Here is a 21,840-nt window from a genome sequence, read left to right as displayed (position 1 = left end):
CCATCAATGTAATGGAGTACAGATTGTTGCACATAACCTACAAAGACACAGGCACAGGTTGGGCCCATGCAGGTACACATGGCCACGCTGTTTGTCTGTAGGAAGTGGGAGGAATTGACAGAGAAGTTGTTGAGGGGGAGGACAAGTTTGGCTAAGCGGATGAGGGTGTCAGTGCAGGAGGAATCGTCAGGCCTGTGGGACAGGCAGAAGAGAAGGCCCTTTAGGAAATCTACATGGGGAATGCAGCAACATTTCCACCATGCACAGCCTTTGCATTTTAAAGAATAATGTACTCTTCCTCAGGTGAGGAGCTTAGAATTAGAACACGGAGGCAACCATTTCTGTAAATTCAGTGGAAGGGTCACCCGACCTGACACATTAACTTTGTTTTCCCCTTCAAGATGCTGCCGGAACTGTTGAGCTTTTCCAGCAACTTTGTTTTTGTTCCTTTAAATTATGACTCCTTTCTTTGCTCCGCAGGACGCATTTTGACACTGTTGCTTCCCTAATTAATCATGTTGAAACCATGTGACTTAACGCAGTAGCCTCCAGTCGTACTAAAAATGTGCAGTTTAATGACGTCCTTTTGTCATTGGGCTGAGTACTCGCTTCATCATCAGTAATACTGGACAGACTTGCTCACTGTCATCCATTACTCTTCACATGATTTGGCATCACCATTTGTTTTATTGATGCTTACAGTGAATTGTTTGCTTAAAAGGTAACATGAGCGTGCTTGTGAACTTCTCTCTGAACTTGGAGAGAGTTGCTACATAAATAAATGTGTTTGTGCAGCAGTTTATATCACGGAGCATATATGCAACACATTGGAATATAGATTTAGAATTTTTATCGAACAATGGATCGAATGTATTAAAATATACAAAAAGGTAGCACAGCCACAGCAGGATGAAACCACTGGATATTGTGAAGAGTAAAATAATAGACTTTCTTCTGCTCTCCATCTCTGGGTCAGAAGAATTCTGCCCTTTGCTCTGATCCTGCAGTCTCTTACGAGCCTGACTGGCCACTAAAATTTGCCTGACTGTCAAAGCGTTTATCAAAAGAATTAAAGCAAATGGGAGCATTGGAGTTAAGATCTTTTCAAAGCGTTTGAATCCTATCCATATGGGATCGTCATAATATGCTCCATTGTTCACGCAGAGCCACTCGACATTGTTAAAGATTTGGTAAGATTCAAACCGGAAGTAGGTGGGAATGTTTTTGAAACAGGTCAGAATGCCTGTTGTTGATAGAACTGCGGTTGCAATTTTCTTGGTGCAATATTTCATTTTCAACTTCTGGCAACAAATGGCAACAAATCGATCAAAAGTAAAAGTGACGGTGAACCAGACAGAACAATCAGCGGTAGCGCGGCGCAGCACAGAGGTAATTTTACAGACAGCGGTCATATCCAAGAAATTGACAGGGAAATAATATTCATTGATCCGGTAGAGTGTGACCTCAAGGATAACATACAGTAGATCCGCTGTTGCCATGGCAACGAGGTAACAAGCGGTGCATGAGGAAATTCCACATTTTCCTCTGAATAAAATCACAAGTGCCAGTGAATTCACTGTGAGAGAATGAAGGGAAAGGAGATGCGAAATTACATTTAAAAAGTCATTCACATTTTCTCAAGACAGACCAGTGAACACAAACAAATCAGCTGGAGAGGGTCCAGAAGAGATTTACAAGGATGTTGCCTGGGATAGAAGGTTTGAGTTGTGAACAAAGGCTGTGTAGGCTGGGATTGATTTCATTGGAGGCTAGGAGGTGGAGAGATGAACTGCTGAAATTTTGTAAAATAATGAGAGTTCCAGATAGAGTTGATGGTTATTGTCTTTTCTCCAAGATGGGGAATTTTCAGATGAGGGAGCACAAAACGTGCATTGGCTCTGGCACTCAGTAAACTCACATTTTTTTAGGTGAGAGGAGAGATTTTTTTTAAAAAAAGGACATTGAGGTTTTTTTCGACACAGATGGTTGTTCAAGTGTGGAATGATTTTCCAGAGGAAGTGGCGGATGTACAGTTACAATGTGAAAAAGATATCTGGTTGGATATATGAATGGGAAGGACATGGGCCAGGAGCAAACAGGTGGGAATATTTCAGTTTGGGATTTTGTTTGGGATGGACTTCGTGGAACAAAGGGACCTGTTTTAGTGCTGTATGAATCTATGTCTCTATGACTTCAACTGGCCACTGAGGTATCGTGTTCAGAGTTGTATGGGTTATGCGGGGGGGGGGGGTGGATCTGGGTGGGATGCTTCAAGGGGCAGTGTGGACTTGCTGTGATGAAGGGCCTTTTGCCACACTGCAGAGAATCTAATCTAATCGAATCACATACAGATCAGGATAAAGATCTATTTTAACGGACATCAGTCAGAGGGGTGCAGCAGACTCCTGTCCAGAAGCAGGTGAGTGCTTTAATAGCCCAATGAGGAATTGTGTGTCTGAAGCTGGAGCAGTGCAAGCTTGGAGTAGACCATCTGCTCCTCCAGCTGCAATTTGTACCATTTCATTTTGCGCTGCAATGTGCATCACCTGCAAAGAAATACCTACAAACTCATCAGACTCACCTTCTGATTTGTCCATCTGTCCTTCACACGTCACCTTTCGTGGTGTTACCTCCTGTGGATTAGCCTGACTCACCCTGACTTCAAACTCGAGCCATAAATCCCCAGCCATGCAAACCAGCCAAAGCTTGTTGATACTTTGCAAATCAATCTTTTTTTTTTATTTTCCCACTTCTGAATTAGCCTCAGCAATGAGCCAAGTGTTTTTGATCGATTAATGAACAGAAAATCGGGTAGATTTCCCTGTATTCCTTCATAATGTTTGACACCCAAATTCCAATGGACCTGTGTCTCTGTGACGAGAGCCCAGTGTACGTGAGGGTGGATGCGAGAGGAGAGCTCTATAGCTCTGTTCCCACTGCTCCATATATCACCAGGTGAAAACGAACCACACAAGAATACACCTTACTTCACACAAAATGATATGTGAATCAGGTTCATCAGCAAACACAGTTGTTTGTTTATGAACAGGAATAAAATTGTATATCAAGTATAACGTCACTGACAAACATGGAATTCCGGGAGGTAGAGGAGTAAACGTTTATCCCAATTAAAATTGCCAAAAGACTCCTTCTGTCTCTCTCTCTCCCGTTCCCTAAAATAGCAGAGAACAAAACAGGCTTCCTGCAGAGATGGAAAAATTCCAAAACAACAGGTGTTCTTTGACCAATGGGTTATTTGAGAAGATCGAATGCAAAAGTTTTGGATATTTCAGAGTCACTGGACGTGCGTTGGAACATGTGTAGTCCTGTCACCAAACATGCACCTTTCCCAATGAAGCCTTGTGCGCACAGATTTTCTGAAAATACAATATCTTGATGCTCTTCCAGTCTCTTTCAAAACAAGGAATAGGTTTCAGTCTGAAATGATGTTGTGCTTTTTTTTTTGGTTATTGAATTAAGTGAGTCACTGTTCAAAACATACTGGTTCATGCAACCTCAATCGTTCCAGACACTTTAATCAACCTGCACAGAGATGTGAGATACAGGTCGGGAATTTGAACCCGGGCATGATTTTGCTCAGGGTCAGTACAGTACCATCGCACCACAAGAACCTTACCCCGAGCAATCACAGACACTTACCAGGCAAACCGATTACAGCAATTGCAACATAGAATATATTCCTCACCAACTGAATTGGTCGATACATTTTCTGACTGGAAAGATCAATCACTTTGTGTTGCTCGTAATGTCTCTGATTCAGAAAAAAGATAAAGGCCCTTACTTTATAGCCTACAGGAGCTGCCACGGGATACTGTGTTTGCAAAATTTTCCAGTTGTTTGTTTTCCAAAAGGCTCACAAACAGAGATTACGACAGTCAAGTTAACTCTCCAGTGATGGAAAATATTTCACAATTTGTTTTGGAGAGTTCTGCAGCTCTCCTGAGATGAAGAATTTCAGTTGAGTGACTCTTAGGCTCAAAAATATCACAAAATATTCCCACCCAGCATTTTGCCACAGGGTCTGTACTGACTGGTTCAGATCTCTGGAAGAGCAGCTCAACTTGTCTCAGTCAGCAGCCCCAGTTCAACTATCACTCCACTATTTCCCTCAGCCAGTTCAGGAGTAATGTGTACAGTTCCAGACACCCTGGTATAGAAATGATATTATTAAGCTGCAGAGGATTCATAAAAGAATTACCAGGATGTTGCCAGGAGTGTAAGGTTTCAGTCAGATGGAGAGTCTGGATTGGCTCGAACTGTTTTCAATGGAGCATAAGCAGTTAAGAGGTGACCTGAGAAAGAATTATAAAATCATAGTGAGTATAAATGATGTGAACGGCAGGGCCCTTTTCCCTTGACTGGGGGATTTCAAGACTGGGGAACATATCTTTAAGGTCACATGAGAATGATTTAAAAAAGACACAAGGTCAATATGTTTGCAGAGGGAGTGCTTGTGTGCAGAATGAAGTTGGAAAGAAAATGATGATTGTGGGTTCAGTTGCCAACTTTAAAAGACATTTAGACAAGTACATGAATCAGAAATGTTTGGAGAGGTAGGAGCCAAGGGCAGACAGATTGGATTAGCTCAGTTTGGGATTATGGCCAGCATAGACTGGTTGGACTGAAAGGTCTGTTTCCATACTGTATGACTCTATGAACCAATGATTTAGATGTTTACTCGATGCCTACAGATTAAATCTTGCTTACTTACAATCCGAGACCATTCATTTCAGATTCTAACCGCTGCCCAGTCAAAGGAATGTTTTGTATCAGAAGACGCTTTCATTCATACAATTGTGGTTCAATGTCTGCATGAAAAGCCCAGTTGGAAAATTTCATGTTTTAGAAATATCACCACATCAATCTCCCATACTTGATAACAGTACAAACCAGCTCTCCATTTCACAAAACGCAGGCCCACTCATTCAAAAATTGACCTGAATGAAACCTCTGTGACATCATCCCTGAGTACCGTCAAAAGTAATTGTTCAGGAGCTTCCCTCGGTATTTATAGTGGTTGAATTGACTGGTTCACAAGCCTCAGGTCTTTGGGCACATGTGACAGGACATCAGAGATATATTTGAAAGAAGGCAAAGGATTCCCCTTCCCTTTTTGTCCTCACACTGGTGCTGGTGTGGCCCATTTGGTGGTATTTACACTCAAATGTGGTGTGCCCAATGGGCCAGTGCTTCCCATTTTGAACAAAATGCTGCAATGTATTCCACGTCTGGGAAACAAGGAGCATAACAAGGTAGAATTCAGCACACATTTGGAGAGGGAGGAACTTGGGTGAGAAATAACAGAGTTAAACTTAAAGGAACGATTGATGACTCTTGGTGTGTACCTGATGGAGTTTAGAAAGATCAGACAGAATCTGCTTGAAATGTACAGAATACTGAGAGGCCTGGACAGAGTGGACGTGGAGAAGATGTTTCCACCAGTAGGAGAAATTAGGACCTGCCTGTACAGCCTCAGAGCTAAGATGCAACCCTTTAGAACTGACAAGAGGAGGGATTTCTTCAGCCGGAGAGTGGTGAATCTGTGGAAGTCATTACCATAGAAGGCTGTGGAGACCAAGTCTTTGAGATTTATAGGATGGAGCTGGATTACCATTCGGACACGAGGCTTTGTTCTTTTGTGTCTGTTTGATTGTGAGTTAAATTTCTCCCATTAATGTGGTGTACATATGGATTTTATTTTAGCACCCGACACCTTGGGTTCAAGATAGAAAGATGGAAACTGGGAGCAGTAGTCAGCCCTTCAACCATTGGAAAATTGCCATTTGATATGATCATGGGTGATCCATTAAAGCATACTCCCAATTTCTCTGCATACCTGTTGATGACTTCAATTTCTAAATGGAATCAAACTCTTTCTTGAACTTAATTCCTCTCAAATGTCCATGTCTCCACCTTTCTCATCCAATCTCTCTCTCTTTCTTAGCCAGAATTAACCCAGTCTGCTCATCTCTCTCATGCCTTGTCATTCTGTCCTGACCCATCCTTCAGTCTCCTTCATCCAACCTGTCTCTCATTTTGTCAATCCATCTTGCCCAGTCTTTCTCACCCCATCTCTGTCCCTCTCCAACCCAAACTCTCCCTTCTGCTCTCCATTTCTCTCTCATACATCAGTCTCTCACAGACTGTGTCACCATCTCTTACACCCAATCTGTCTTTCACTCTGTCTCTCTGTCTCTCTCTATCTCCTCCGACACCTCAGACTCTTTCCCATGTACTCGCCTTCTTCCTTTCTTTCTGTCTTTCTATCTACCTACCTACCAACAAATCTATCACCCTCACTAAGCCAAGTGAGGTCGGCGGGCACCACTGGAGTGAAGGCAATTGCATAGCCTCACTGAGGACATATCCTGAACAGAGGGAATCTAGGTCAACCCACATCAAAACCCGAAAACAAAACCAAGCCTCAGCGAAATGGTTGACATTTTCTTCAGGATCTGGGCTGGCAAGCCATCGTAGGTGCTTCAGGTATGCGGTCTTGAGAAAAAAGAGAGTCCCCCTCGGCCTGAATTGAGTAAGACAATGTTGGCCAGTAAACAGGACAGTCCACACCCTGGAAAACCCATTCCTATTTGTCATGGAACAATTAAATTGCTCCGCAACATCCAAGTCAGAACAAATTGAAATAAAAATCTGATTAAATGATCATCCAGTTCTAATGGAGGTTGTTGCTGGTGTGGCCATGTCAGTGATTGCAGAACCAGTCCTTCACAAAATTTGCTGAGTACTCTAACCCTTAAGATGACATAAACTGACACTGAGACAGAGAATCTGTACTGGAGAAACTTTACAGGTTAAGGGTACAACTTCGGTTCCAGTCACTTATGAAAAGCGGTTTGTTGAAGTTACACTGATTGCAGTAAAAGACACGGACCCAGCACTGATGAGGCAAAATTGATTGAGAAAGATTCTCGTTGGTTGGCCCAACGTTCTTTGATGAGCAAATGGCTGCCTCGGTGAAGTCCTAATTAATTATCTGGATGTGTTTCAGGAAAGTCAAAGGACTATCAAAGGAGCCAATATCACCCTATATCAATCCCACGGGTTTGAAAGGCCTGCTCAGTGCCTTTTATCTTGCAGGGACATGTAGAGGAAGAAATCTGGAGGCGGGAATGTGAATAAATTATCAAACGAGTGTAGTTTGCTGAGTGGGCAGCCCTGGTCGTGCCGATTGTGGAGCCCAAAGGGACAGGCTTCTGTGTTCAGCAAGCTCTCCCTTGAATTGAATCAAAATGGTTTTCATTGTTCATCATTCTTGTTTAAGCTTACAATGTAACGTTTCATCTGCTGCTTTAACCACCATAGCATGAAAAAGCTTCTATTAACAGGACAGTTACCTGCCTCAATGGCGATTATTTTTTTCTTTTGAAACGCAGTCTTGTCAACTACATCGCGTCATAGAGTCCCCACAGTGTGGAAGCAGGCGATTCAACACATTGAGTCCACACCAACCCTCCAAACAACACAACCACCCAGACCCACCCCTATCCCTGTAACCCTGCATTTCCTCTGGATAATCCAATTCACCTGCACATCCACAGACATGATGGGCAATTTAGCATGGCTAGACTATGAAAAACAGCGCATTTTTCAACTGTGGGAGGGATCACCTGAAGGAAATCCACGCAGAAACAGAGAGAATGTACAAACTCCACACAGACAGCCTGGAATCAAACATGGGTCCCTGGCCTCAGGGGCAGCAGTGCCAACCCACAGGGAGCAAAGTACTTAATTTTCAAACTGATCACAAAAATTAAATGAACACCCAAATGCACTAATTTGAGAGTCAAACGCTGAAGTAAATAATTTCAGAACGTTAAAAAGTGCACACATTTCACAAAAATACAACACAAACTGTTTTGTCCACTTTAACAAAAAACACAGAAGAAAGTATAAAATCTCACATGTATTCACGCCATTAGAGCTGTCACTCAACCTTTCCAAATCCCTCAGAAGTTTCTTTCATTGCATTGTCCTCGCATCACAGATTTCCCTCTCAGGTACGAGCTTGGAGATTGTCAAAAAGCAAGCTGAGATAAGAATTGAAAACTGATTGGATGCTTGATACGAAAGGTGTGTCTGATTCTGGGGAGGGACTGAATTCTGCCAGTGATGATGGAGCGGGGATTCTGCTGCAATCGCTCACTTTGTGTGCATTTTTCTGTCTGATTGTGTGGAAACAGCAAAACCCATGAAACAAATCTTAATGGAGAAAGTTCAGTTCAACTGGTATTTAAGATACAATTGCGGAGCAGTAAAATCTGTGAATCACCAGCCAACCAGTCACATCCCACAAGCAATTCTGGTGAAGCCAAACTCATTCCATCCTTTTTTGAATTTGACACGTGGCATTTTGTTTCAACATTTACTTTTGAATTCTCTTTCCACTGCTTTTAATTTACTTGTAGTTGTGATTCTTCCCTGTGAAAAGTGCAGTCTCTCCAACTGCACCGTGCACTACTTGGTGACCATGACCACAATGTATCTGCTGTCTACGATCACTAATATCATCCAGAAACACCACCTCACCCCGCCAGATGCCTTCAGAGCTCTCCCTGCATTGTTCACACCCACAAGCTGCCAAGGAACCAAACACTGAATTGCTGGAAGCCTCATGAACTTTGTCATCCCAGATTGGCCCAGTTGCACAAACCAATCAGTGAATTGTTGAAGGCCAAATTCCATTCTCCATATCCCTGGAAACTGCCATTGGTCTGCAAACAGATCGCCCCATTATTCAAGATAATCACCAGTGTAAACACAACTTGCAATGAGTTTCAATCACTTGTTTATGTTTAAAAGATGAAACTCAGAAAAACATGTGACCCTGTCAACGATATCAATGCAACATTTCAACTGGGGAATTGGTTATGAATCTGTTTTCCTGACTGCATTTACCTTCATGTGGAATGTACAGAATCTAATTCATGCAATGAGTTAAGGAACTGATAGGAGTGACGAACTCCAGCTTTGGCTCGTCTTTCTCAATTGATTCCCCCATCAGATCAAATATCGCTGTTTCCACCTGAATGCGTTTCCCTGGGCTGAAACCGTCAGGTAGCTGGGTCTGATTCTCCCATGTCTACATCATGCCGAGTTAATGTACTACAGTCTGATCTCAACATTGCCACAGAAGGCATGGCGCCAAGTCATTGACTTTTGTGGAATGCAGCTGGACTACCATTAGGACATGAGGCATTGTTGTCTGAGATATTTCTGACAGCAATGTGATGCATGTATGGATTTTTTTTCTGCCACTCGGCATTTTGGGCGAAAAATAGAACGATGGAACAAAAACAGAAATTACTGGAAAAGCTCACAGGTCTGGCAGCATCCATGGAGAAAACAGCAGAGTTAATGTTTTGGTCCAGTGACCCTTCCTCAGATAGAAACTGTGAGTAGTAGTCATCAAGTCAACCCTTGCAGCATGCTCTGCTATTTGAAACAGTCATGACTGATCCATTTACTGAAAGCATATTCCCACTTTTCCTGCATACCTTTTGATAACTTTAATATCCAAAATGGTATCAAGCTCTTTCTTGAACATACTTTCTCTGATAACGAGTTTTGACAAGATTTGTAGCTCAGGTTAAGGTTCTGGATGTGAGTTTGCTCACTGAGCTGGAAGGTTAGTTTTCAGACGTTTCATCACCATTTTTTTTATTTGAAAAAATATACTTTGTTCATAAGATGTACAAAAAATAAAACATATTTATACACCTACCCAGTCATGCAAGCCGCTCCGGGTGACCCGGGGGTACATACACCAAATGTGACCATCTCAGGCTCCAAAGTTTCTTTGATGCGAGATGGTGTGGGAGAACCTTTGGGTTCCTACAGTCATTTCAGTTCTGAGGGGCTGGGTATGTTTTGCTCCCGTCTCAAGTGTGCATTTGCAGCTTTCATGTGGTCCATGTGCTTAGTAAGGGTCGCCTCACCTAGCCAAACGGGGCAACACGGTGGCTCAGTGGTTAGCACTGCAGCCTCATAGCGCCGGGAACCTGGGTTCGATTCCAGCCTTGGGCGACTGTCTGTGCGGAGTTTGCACATTCTCCCCCTGTCTGCGTGGGTTTCCTCTGGATGCTCCGGTTTCCTCCCACAATCCAAAGATACAGAATTGGCTGGCCAACAGAAGACAGCGAGTGGTAGTAGAAGGAAAATATTCTGCCTGGAAGTCAGTGGTGAGTGAGGTTCCACAGGGCTCTGTCCTTGGGCCTCTACTGTTTGTAATTTTTATTAATGACTTGGATGAGGGGATTGAAGGATGGGTCAGCAAGTTTGCAGACGACACAAAGGTCGGAGGTGTCGTTGACAGTGTAGAGGGCTGTTGTAGGCTGCAGCGGGACATTGACAGGATGCAGAGATGGGCTGAGAGGTGGCAGATGGAGTTCAACTTGGATAAATGCGAGGTGATGCATTTTGGAAGGTCGAATTTGAAAGCTGAGTACAGGATTAAGGATAGGATTCTTGGCAGCGTGGAGGAACAGAGGGATCTTGGTGTGCAGATACATAGATCCCTTGAAATGGCCACCCAAGTGGACAGGGTTGTTAAGAAAGCATATGGTGTTTTGGCTTTCATTAACAGGGGGATTGAGTTTAAGAGTCGTGAGATCTTGTTGCAGCTCTATAAACTTTGGTTAGAGCGCACTTGGAATACTGCATCCAGTTCTGGGCGCCCTATTATAGGAAAGATGTGGATGCTTTGGAGAGGGTTCAGAGGAGGTTTACCAGGATGCTGCCTGGACTGGAGGGCTTATCTTATGAAGAGAGGTTGACTGAGCTCGGTCTCTTTTCATTGGAGAAAAGGAGGAGGAGAGGGGACCTAATTGAGGTATACAAGATAATGAGAGGCATAGATAGAGTTGATAGCCAGAGACTATTTCCCAGGGCAGAAATGGCTAGCACGAGGGGTCATAGTTTTAAGATGGTTGGTGGAAAGTATAGAGGGGATGTCAGAGGCAGGTTCTTTACACAGAGAGTTATGAGAGCATGGAATGCGTTGCCAGCAGCAGTTGTGGAAGCAAGGTCATTGGGGTCATTTAAGAGACTGCTGGACATGTATATGGTCACAGAAATTTGAGGGTGCATACATGAGGATCAATGGTCGGCACAACATTGTGGGCTGAAGGGCCTGTTCTGTGCTGTACTGTTCTATGTTCTATGTTCTATGTTCTAAAGGGAAAAAAGACAAAGAAGAAAAACACAAAGCAAAGAAAATACCCCGGCAGTCATCACCCCACAAAATCCTGGCCAAGGTCATTGCCAACTGGGTTAGGTCTGTCCTGGAGCCGGTAATTCAAGCTGAACAAACCTGTGCTGTGCCGGGCAGGAAGATCGCTGAGAGCCTCGCGCTCATCAGGGAAACGATCGCCTATGTGCAGGACAGGCAGGTGGACACCTGCCTCGTCAGCCTGGACCAGGAGAAGGCCTTCGACAGGGTCTCTCATGCTTACATGAGGAACGTCCTCTCCAAATTAGGGTTCGGGGAGGGCATCCGCAATTGGATCCGGCTGCTCTACGCCAACATCGTTAGCGCAGTCTCGATCAACGGGTGGGAATCGGACAGTTTTCCCTACAGATCTGGAGTCAGGCAGGGCTGCCCGTTCTCTCCTGCCTTGTTCGTGTGCTGTGTGGAGCCCTTCGCCGCATCCATCAGGAAGGACGTGAGCCTGAAGGGCGTGACTATCCCAGGCAGCGGAGGCCTTCAGGTCAAGACCTCCCTGTACATGGACGACATCGCCGTCTTCTGCACTGATCGTCGGTCGGTGAGTATGCTGTTGGACATCTGTGGCCAGTTTGAACTGGCCTCGTGTGCCAAAGTCAATAGGGGTAAGAGCGAGGTCATGTTCTTCGGGAACTGGGACGACAGCTCCTTCACCCCCTTCACCGTCAGGACAGACTACCTGAAGGTGCTGGGTATTTGGTTTGGTGGAGCTGGGGCGTGCACTAAGACTTGGGAGGAGCGTGTCACCAAATTGAAGCAGAAGCTGGGCAGGTGGATCTCCGGTCCCTCTCCATCGCGGGTAAGAACCTGGTTGTCAGGTGCGAGGGGCCTTCGATACTGTTGTATGTGGTGCAGACCTGGCCTATTCCCTGGACCTGCGCCGCTGCGGTCACCCGGGCCATCTTCCACTTCAGTTGGGGGTCGAGGATGGACAGGGTCCACAGGGACACCATGTACAAAGACCTGGAAAATGGGGGAAAGGACGTACCGAACGCCACCCTCGCCCTGACGGCTACCTTTGTGTGCGGCTGCATGAATCTGTGCGTAGATCCTCAGTACGCAAACACCAAGTGTCACTACTTACTGAGGTTCTACCTGTCCCCGGTGTTGCGAAGGATGGGCCTGGCCTAACGCTCCGAGTAGTTGGACCGTCCCGTACCACCTGTCCTTCGTGGAGATATTTTTGAAGGGAAACACCTTTGACCACAAGGCCGTCAGGCGGTGGTCAGCACGTAGTAGCCTCGAGACCCTTCGGGAAAAGGGGAGGATGGATCCCGTCGTGTGGTTCCCCACGCAGACTGCCATAGTCGTTTGGCAGAATGCCTCATCGCCAGAACTTTCAAACAAGCACAAGGACATTGCTTGGCTGGCGGTGAGAGGGGCTCTGCCAGTGAGATCCTTTATGCGTGCCTGGAAACTCTGTGCCACCGCACACTGCCCTCGAGGTGGCTGCAGCGGGGGACGAGACTGTCGATCACCTCCTTCTGGAGTGTGCCTATGCGCAGGAGGTCTGGAGGGGGATGCAGTGGTATTTGTCGAAGTTCGTCCCGAGCAGCTCCGTGACGCGGGACTCCATGCTGTATGGGCTGTTTCCCAGGATGCACACCGAGACCAACATCAACTGCGCCTGGAGGACCATCAATGCGGTCAAAGACGGTCTTTGGTCTGCCCGCAACTTGCTGGTCTGCCAGCTGAAAGAACTGACCCCGGCCGAATGTTGCAGACTGGCGCACTCCAAGGTCCAGGACTACGTGCTGAGGAACGCGCTAAAGCTTGGGGCAGCCGCCGCCAAGGTGCGGTGGGGAAAGGCCACGGTATGAAACCCCTTGTCCAGAATAGAAAAAAGGGCTCTATCTGGTAACTGGGCCCAGATGGCGCCTTCCCCAACTGGTCAGGGGGCCAACGGGGACTGTGCAGTGTGACGACTGCCGGGGTATTTTCTTTGCTTTGTTTTTTTTTCCTTTAGTTGGTGTACTTACCCCCTGGGTAACCCAGAGCGGCTTGCATGACTGGGTAGGTGTATAAATGTTTTATTTTTTGTACATCTTATGAATAAAGTATATTTTTTCAAATTAAAAAAGGTGATGAAACGTCTGAAAACTAACCTTCCAGCTCAGCGAGCAAACTCACATCCAGATATTCTCTCTGAAATCACCATTTCTCTTCTCTCACTTCCCATTTCTCTCTCTCTCTATCTCACCTTGACCTAATCCCCACTCACTTTCTCTTTCTTATGCCTTTTTACTTTTCCTGGGTCATCTGTCTGTCTCTTTCAAAAACTCCCCACCTTTTCTCTGGCCTTGTCACTCCATCTTGCCCCATCTCTCTCACCCCGTCTCTGCCTTTCTCTCACCCAAACTCACAGTGACAATAAAAGATCTTCCATCCTATCACCATTTCTGTATCTCTCACATCATCTGTCTCTCACACACTGTGACACTATCTCTTACATCCCATTTATCTTTTAGCCTCTGTCTCTCTTCCTTGTCTCTTTGATTTCTCTCTCTCTCTCTCTCAAACCTCAGTCTTTAGCTATCTCCCTCTCTTTCTTTCTCTCTCTCTCTCATCTTATCTGTTTCTCTATGCCTGTCACTGCCTCAACCCATCTTTCCTCCTCTTGCTTCTATAGTGTTTGTAACACGGCCAAGGTCAGCCAGGAGAACCTCTTAAATTATGAATTCCTGGCTGGGGCTGTTAATCTGGTCCAATCAGGGAGCTCTGGCTGACAGAAACAAACATGAGTGTCAATTTTTCTCTTCACTCTGAAAACTTGCTGTGAGGAAGAGGGAGCAGGGTCAAGGACAACTCATGTAAATAAAGGGTGACTTGGTGATGGGATACTGGCCTCTGTGGAGTTATTTCATTTGTGATGAGAGAGAAAAAAAAATGTTCCAGAAGGGATTTGCTTCTAACAGTCATCTTTGAGTTAGAGTAAGCACTTCTACCATCACACCATTAGTTTGGAAGTTTGACACATTTGATCCTGCCGTCAAAGACTGGTCCCAGTATGTTATCTTTGAAAAAACTAGCTTTATTCCAGGCAAATGATACTGGGGCAGATGAAAAGCAATGAGGAATTCACCTGACAACTTATTGACTAGCAGCTTTTTTGTTATGAGGAGCCTAAATGTACCTGAGGGACCAGACACAAAAGCCTTTCAAGAGTTGACGATTTAGTGAAGGAATGTTATGACCCTAAGCCTCATTTAATTTTGAGATGTTATTGATTTTATTCAGCAGTTTGAGATCCAGGGGAACATGTTTGGATTTTGAAGACATTAAGATGAGGCAGAGGCATGTGACTAGTTTAACCCTTTATGAGGTGCTCAGAGATTTATGGCAATTGGGATTAATGATGTGTCTATGCAAAAGCAACTTCTAGCTAAAGCCCAAATGACATTTAAACAGGCACTACAATTGGTTTTTGCTTAAGAAAATGCGGAAAGTGGACCTTACAGGTTACGGAATACACCAATGGAAGTGGACACCCTTGCCAGTCTGACTAATGTTGAAGGAGCTTATTTGAGTGAAGGCAATGGCGTAGCCTCACTCAGGACATATCTTGAACAGAGGGACTCCAGGTAAGCCCACGGCAAAACCCCAAAATAAAGCCAAGCCTCAGGCAAAAGATTAACATTTTCTTCAGCATCTGGGCTGGCAAGCCATTGGAATTGTTGCTGGTCTGTGGGCTTGAGAGGGCGAAAGAGTTCCACTAGGCCTGGGTTGAGTAAGAAACCTGATAGGTTGGTATCCAGGAGAGTGCACACCCTGGAAAGACCACTATTATCTGGCTTGGAACAGCTAATTTGCTTAGCAAGATTCAAATCTGAACCAATCAAAATAAACATCTAGTTGAATGGTCAACTGGTTCTAATGGAGGTTGATGACAGAACAGCTATTATCAACAACTGCAGAACCAGTCTTTCATAAAATTCATTCTGGACTCCAAACCATAAGTTTGCGTAAGAACTTGCCTCAACAGAGAACCTATACCAAGGAACCTTCCCACGTTAAGGATACAACTTTGATTCTGGTCTCGTATTTGAATCAGCTGGTTCAGTTATACTGACTGTAGTAAAAGACTCATACCCAAGCCTGATTGGATGAAATGGGTTGAGAAAGATTCAACTTGATTGGATTAACATCTCTTGATTAGGAACTTGCTGCCTGAGTGAAGTCCTGTTTAAATGCCTGGAAGATTTTCAGGAAGGTCTAGGGATAAACAAAGGAACTAAGGCCACTTTGCATATTGACCAAGAATCAATTCCACAATGATACTACTTTGTAGCATTAAACACAATGCATAATCTTTGTGATTTTCCTTCACAGCTTCAAGTGACAATAAAGCACTTGACTCAGTTTTCCAAGTCACTGTGTTCAGTGTAATAGTGCAATTTGAATCATCACCAACAGGACAAATCCTCTGAACCCAGACTATAGTTTTCCTGATTAACCCATTCAGAGATGTTCCTCAATGATGGAAGAGCGCATACATGAGTGCAAAGGATAAGGGTGATACAGAAATTGGCACAGACAGCACACACTGTCAGTAAGGCTGAAGGATTTCCAGAGAATTGAGTTTATTAGAAAGAATTATCATGAGAATTTGGACACTCCCCCACAGGCCTATGGGTGAAGAATTCAGGTTTATTCATTCAGTCATGTTACTGCCCATTTATCATAAGGATGCATTATGATATATCAGGTAGAGGGAAAACTTCATTTGATTATTAAAGGCTTGTACCCTTGATACTCACAGCATAGTTTGAAAATGCACTTTAGTTGGGTGTTAGTGAATTGTGAGGGACCATTACCAAAAATGAAACCAGGATGGAGCATCACTACCTCCTTACCATTCTGGATGCAACAACCTAATGTGTAGAAATTATCTCTTTAAGGATGGTTATAGTTCAGGTAATCACGAAAAAGTTCACTCAGTTTTTATTTTCTCACTCATTATGGGCTGCTAATTGATACACACTGTGATCAGGTTTCTAACTTTGCATATGAAGTTTTCACAGACATCATCACCATTTTGTTAACAAAGCAATCAATATCAACTGCATCTCATCTACAAACCGAGGGAAATTTGGAGATATATCATCAGACTCTCAAAACTGTTAGAAAGGCATAAATAGCACAGGACAGGGATAAGGGATAGTATTTCTTCATGTTTGCTGCCAGAGATTCCCTCAAGTAGTAGCTTGGAATTTGCTCATTTGCATTGATTATGAGAATGAGATTAAAAGTCCATTATCGTACTGGTGATTTCAGGGGGCTTTTAATAGCAGTTACGTGATGCAGGTAGTTGGCCATTTTGTAGAAATTTTTAGTTAGTTGAGATATGGAGCATTAATTAGTTATCCACAGAAAGGACTTATATGCTTGTTTCGTTTCCTCTATTTTAGTTCCTGATGTGATACAGTTAGATGAGATCTCATGCGACACGGGAAATACCAAACATGGAATGCTAAATTAATGTAATTCTCGATAATTTCTTTTTCAACGAAAAGGAGGACAAATCCACAATATTGTATGACATAGTTGTGTTTACAGAAACACTTACAGGAGTACATGGGGTCCCATTTGAAGATCTCATAAAGGAAAATTGAAGAATGGGCAGATAAACATTCAGGAATTAGAACATTTCAAATGTTGGTATTGTTTTCTTTGCTAGTGAAATCTCAGAGAGCCAAAAGTGGTGGGCTATAGAAGGTAGTTAGGAGAGATAAGAGATTACTTAACTGAGAGATACTTGTGTCAAAGGAAACATCATCAGTCATGTCAGATAAACATATTAAATTGGTATAATCTCAGGGGAGAGCTTAAAGACAAACAAGTATATCAAGTGGTAAGAATAGTGTATGGTAACTGAGCAATTGGAGTAAAGCAGAAGGAGAGATAAATATTTCTCAAAGTGAATCTCCAACAAATTGCTTTGCCAATGCAAGAATATTGGACACAGACAAATAGTTACTGTCCTCTCCTTTTAAGAGTAAGGGCAACAGGACGATTTTGTCAGATTCCATATGAATTCTAACATTATCTCTTGAGATCTAAATGTTCTACATTAGCTGGGCATATGCGGACATTGGAGAATCAGACCTAACTACCTTATGTTTGAGCCCAGTGAAACACATTCAGGTTGAAACAGTGATTTGATACGTGCTGGGAAATCACTTGATTGAAACTAGTCAAAGCTGGAGTTTGTCACTTCTATCAGTTCCTAAACTGGTTGGATCAATTAGATTCTGTGCATTCTACATGAAAATAAATGCAGTCAGGAAAACAGATTTATACCCAATTCCTCAGCTGAAAGGTTGTATTGATATGTTTTGTAGGGCCACATTTCCTTCTAAGTTTCACCTTTAAAAAATAAGTCACTGAAACTCATTGCAAGTGGTTTTACAGTTGTGCTTACTTTGAACAATAGGGAGAGCTGCTGCAGGCCACTGGCAGGCAGCGGGTGGATGAAAAACGGCATTTGGCCTTCAACAAGTCGCTGATTGTTTTGTGCAATTTGACCAGTCTTGAATGTCAAAGTTCATGAGCCTTCCAGCAACTCGGTGTTTGGTTCCTTAGTAGCTTGTGGATGTGAACGATATAGGGAGAGCCTTGAGGACTGTCGGAGGGGTGTTGTGGTACACCAACTGCATATGTCTGAAGAAAGCAATGTATTTTCTCCTCATCACTTGCTGTAAGACGAACGCCTTTAAGCAGTGACCAACAAACGTTGACAATAGCATACTGTGCCTCTGAAAGGAAGTGAGACTGGAGAAAGGCCATTCAAGAACAAAATGTCACCATCAGCCAAAAGGGACATCTTAATGAATGCTTTTGGAGTGAAGCTATTGAACTGTGGTTCACAGGGTTATTTTCCCCTCCACAAATAAAATCAATGTTCTTTTTTGTTTGGGAAGTTGTGTCTGCATGTTTGTGGGGGCTTTTTATGATAAAATTAGAATGTTGTCAGTAGACCCTTATGTTCACAGTTCATAGCTGTTTACTTGTGATTGGCATTTATTTATCTGTAATAAATACTAATCCTTGTAAAGTACAGGGGAAATTGTCAGAGTTTTCTGTGAACTTATAGAATTCATAGAACATTACAGCATAGTACAGGCCCTTCAGCCCTCGATGTTGTGCTGATCTGTCATACCAATCTCAAGCCCATCTAACCTACACTATTCCATGTACGTCCATATGCTTATCAAATGACGACTTAAATGTACCTAAAGTTGGCGAATCTACTACCATTGCAGGCAAAGTGTTCCATTCCCTCACTATTCTCTGAGTAAAGAAACTATCTCTGACATCTGTCCTATATCTTTCACCCCTCAATTTAAAGCTATGGCCCCTCGTGCTCGCCATCACCATCCTAGGAAAAAGGCTCTCCCTATCCACCTTATCTAACCCTCTGATTATTTTATATCTTTCAATTAAGTCACCTCTCAACCTTCTTCTCTCTAATGAAAACAGCCTCAAATCCCTCAGCCTTTCCTCGTAAGACCTTCCCTCCATACTAGGCAAGATCCTAGTAAATCTCCTCTGCACCCTTTCCAAAGCTTCCACATCCATCTTATAATCCGGTGACCAGAACTGTACACAATACTCCAAGTGCGGCCGCACCAGAGTTGTGTACAGCTTCACCATAACCTCTTGGTTCCGGAACTCGATCCCTCTATTAATAAAAGCTAAAACACTGCATGCCTTCTTAACAGCCCTGTCAACCTGGGTGGCAACTTTCAAGGATCTGTGTACATGGACACCGAGATCTCTCTGCTCATCTACACTGCTAAGAATCTTACCATTAGCCCTGTACTTTGCCTTCCGATTACTCCTACCAAAGTGCATCACCTCACACTTGTCTGCATTAAACTCCATTTGCCACCTCTCAGCCCAGCTCTGCAGCTTATCGATGTCTCTCTGCAACCTACAGCATCCTTCGTCACTATCCACAACTCCACCGACCTTTGTGTTGTCTGCAAATTTACTAAACCATCCTTCTACGCCCTCATCCAGGTCATTTATGAAAATGACAAACAGCAGTGGACCCAACACCGACCCTTGCGGTACACCACTAGTAACTGGTCTCCAGGATGAACATTTCCCATCAACTACCACCCTCTGTCTTCTTTCAACAAGCCAATTTCCGATCCAAACTGCTATATCTCCCACAATCCCATTCCTCCGCATTTTGTACAATAGCCTATTGTGGGGAACCTTATCGAACGCCTTGCTGAAATCCATATACACCACATCAACCGGTTTACTCTCATCTACCTGTTTGGTCACCTTCTCAAAGAACTCAAAAAGGTTTGTGAGGCACGACCTTCCCTTCACAAAACCGTGCTGACTATCCCGAATCAATTTATTCTTTTCTAGATGACTATAAATCCTATCCCTTATAACCTTTTCCAACACTTTACCAACAACTGAGGTAAGGCTCACTGGTCTATAATTACCAGGGTTGTCTCTACTCCCCTTCTTGAACAGGGGAACCATATTTGCTATCCTCCAGTCATCTGGCACTATTCCTGTAGGCAATGACGAGTTAAAGATCAATGCCAAAGGCTCGGCAATCTCCTCCCTGGCTTCCCAGAGGATCTGAGGATAAATCCCATCCGGCCCAGGGGACTTATCTATCATCACCTTCTGAAGGATTTCTGATACCTCTTCCTTGTGAACCTCAATCCCACCTAGTCTAGTAGCCTGTATCTCAGTATTCTCCTCGACAACATTGTCATTTTCTAGAGTGAATACTGTTGAAAAATATTCAGTTGGCGCTTCCCCTATCTCATCTGACTCCACACACAACTTACCACTACTATCCTTGATTGGGCCTAATCTTACTTTCGTCATTCTTTTATTCCTTAAATACCTATAGAAAGCCTTAGGGTTTACCCTGATCCTATCCGCCAACAACTTCTCATGTCTCCTCCTGGCTCTTCTGAGCTCTCTCTTTAGGTCTTTCCTGGCTACCTCGTAGCCCTCAAGTGTCCTAACTGAGCCTTCACATCTCATCCTAACATAAGCCTTCTTCTTCCTCTTGGCCAGAGATTCCACCTCCTTCGTAAACCACGGCTCCTGCACTCTCCAGCTTCCTCCCTGCCTGACAGGTACATATTTATCTAGGACACACAGAAGTTTTTCCTTGAATAAGCTCCACATTTCTAATGTGCCCATCCCCTGCAGTTTCCTTCCCCATTCTATGCTCCCTAAATCTTGCCTAATCTCATCGTAATTGCCTTTCCCCCAGCTATATCTCTTGCCCAGTGGTAAACACCTATCCCTTTCCATCACTAAAGTAAACATAACAGAATTGTGATCGCTATCACCAAAGTGCTCACCTCCTTCCGAATCTAACACCTGGCCGGGCTCATTACCCAGTACCAAATCTAATGTGCCTTCACCCCTTGTTGGCCTATCTGCACACTGTGTCAGGAAGCCGTCCTGCACACACTGGACAAAAACTGACCCATCTATAGTACTCGAACTATAGTGTTCCCAGTCAATATTTGGAAAGTCGAAGTCCCCCATGACAACTACCCTGTCTCTCTCACTCCTATCGAGAATCATCTTTGCTATCCTTTCCTCTACATCTCTGGAATGATTCGGAGGCCTATAGAAAACTCCCAACAGGGTGACCTCTCCTTTCCTGTTTCTAACCTCAGCCCATACTACCTCAGTTGACGAGTTCCCAAACATCCTTTCTGCAACTGTAATACTGTCCTTGACCAACAATGCCACACCTCTGCCCCTTTTACCATCTTCTCTGTTCTTACTGAAACATCTAAATCCCGGAACCTGCAACAACCATTCCTGTCCCTGCTCTATCCATGTCTCCGAAATGGCCACAACATCGAAGTCCCAGGTACTAACCCATGCTGCAAGTTCACCCACCTTATTCCAGACGCTCCTGGCATTGAAGTAGACACACTTCAATCCAACTTCTTGCTTGCCAGTGCCATCTTGCTTCCCTGAAACTTTATTTCGGACCACCCTACTCTCAACCTTTTCTATAGTCGAACTACAATTTTGGTGCCCATACCCCTGCTGAATTAGTTTAAACCCACCCGAACAGCCTTAGCAAATGTCCCCCCCAGGATATCGGTACCCCTCTGGTTCAGGTGAAGACCATCTTGCTTGTAGAGGTCCCACCTACCCCAGAAAGAGCCCCAATTATCCAAGAATCCAAAACCCTCCCTCCTGCACCATCCCCGTAGCCACGTGTTCAACTCCTCTCTCTCCCTATTCCTCGCCTCACTAGCACGTGGCACGAGCAACAAACCAGAGACAACAACTCTATTCGTCCTAGCTCTCAGTTTCCATCCTAGCTCCCTGAATTTCTGCCTTAAATCCCCATCTCTCTTCCTACCTATGTCATTGGCGCCAATGTGGACCACGACTTGGGGCTGCTCCCCCTCCCCCTTAAGGATCCCAGAAACATGATCAGAGACATCACGCACCCTGGCACCTGGGAGGCAACACACCAACCGTGAGTCTCTCTCGTCCCCACAGAACCTCCTATCTGTCCCCCTCACTATGGAATCCCCAATGACTAATGCTCTGCTCCT

At 44.2% G+C, this 21,840-nt stretch overlaps 1 protein-coding gene across 1 annotated transcript; it reads right to left on the bottom strand.

Annotated features, from left to right (window-relative positions):
- Positions 1-686: 686 nt before the first annotated feature.
- On the bottom strand, positions 687-17,747 carry LOC132207508 (probable G-protein coupled receptor 139). Its single transcript, XM_059643361.1, has 3 exons — positions 17,685-17,747; positions 3,661-3,772; positions 687-1,576 (listed from the first exon to the last, which is right to left on the bottom strand). The coding sequence occupies exons 1-3, from the start codon at positions 17,745-17,747 to the stop codon at positions 687-689; spliced, it is 1,065 nt and encodes a 354-aa protein (XP_059499344.1).
- Positions 17,748-21,840: the final 4,093 nt, after the last annotated feature.

This window comes from Stegostoma tigrinum, chromosome X, assembly GCF_030684315.1.
Source record: "Stegostoma tigrinum isolate sSteTig4 chromosome X, sSteTig4.hap1, whole genome shotgun sequence".
NCBI lineage: Eukaryota > Metazoa > Chordata > Chondrichthyes > Orectolobiformes > Stegostomatidae > Stegostoma > Stegostoma tigrinum.
This window is presented reverse-complemented; position numbering and strand designations above follow the sequence as displayed.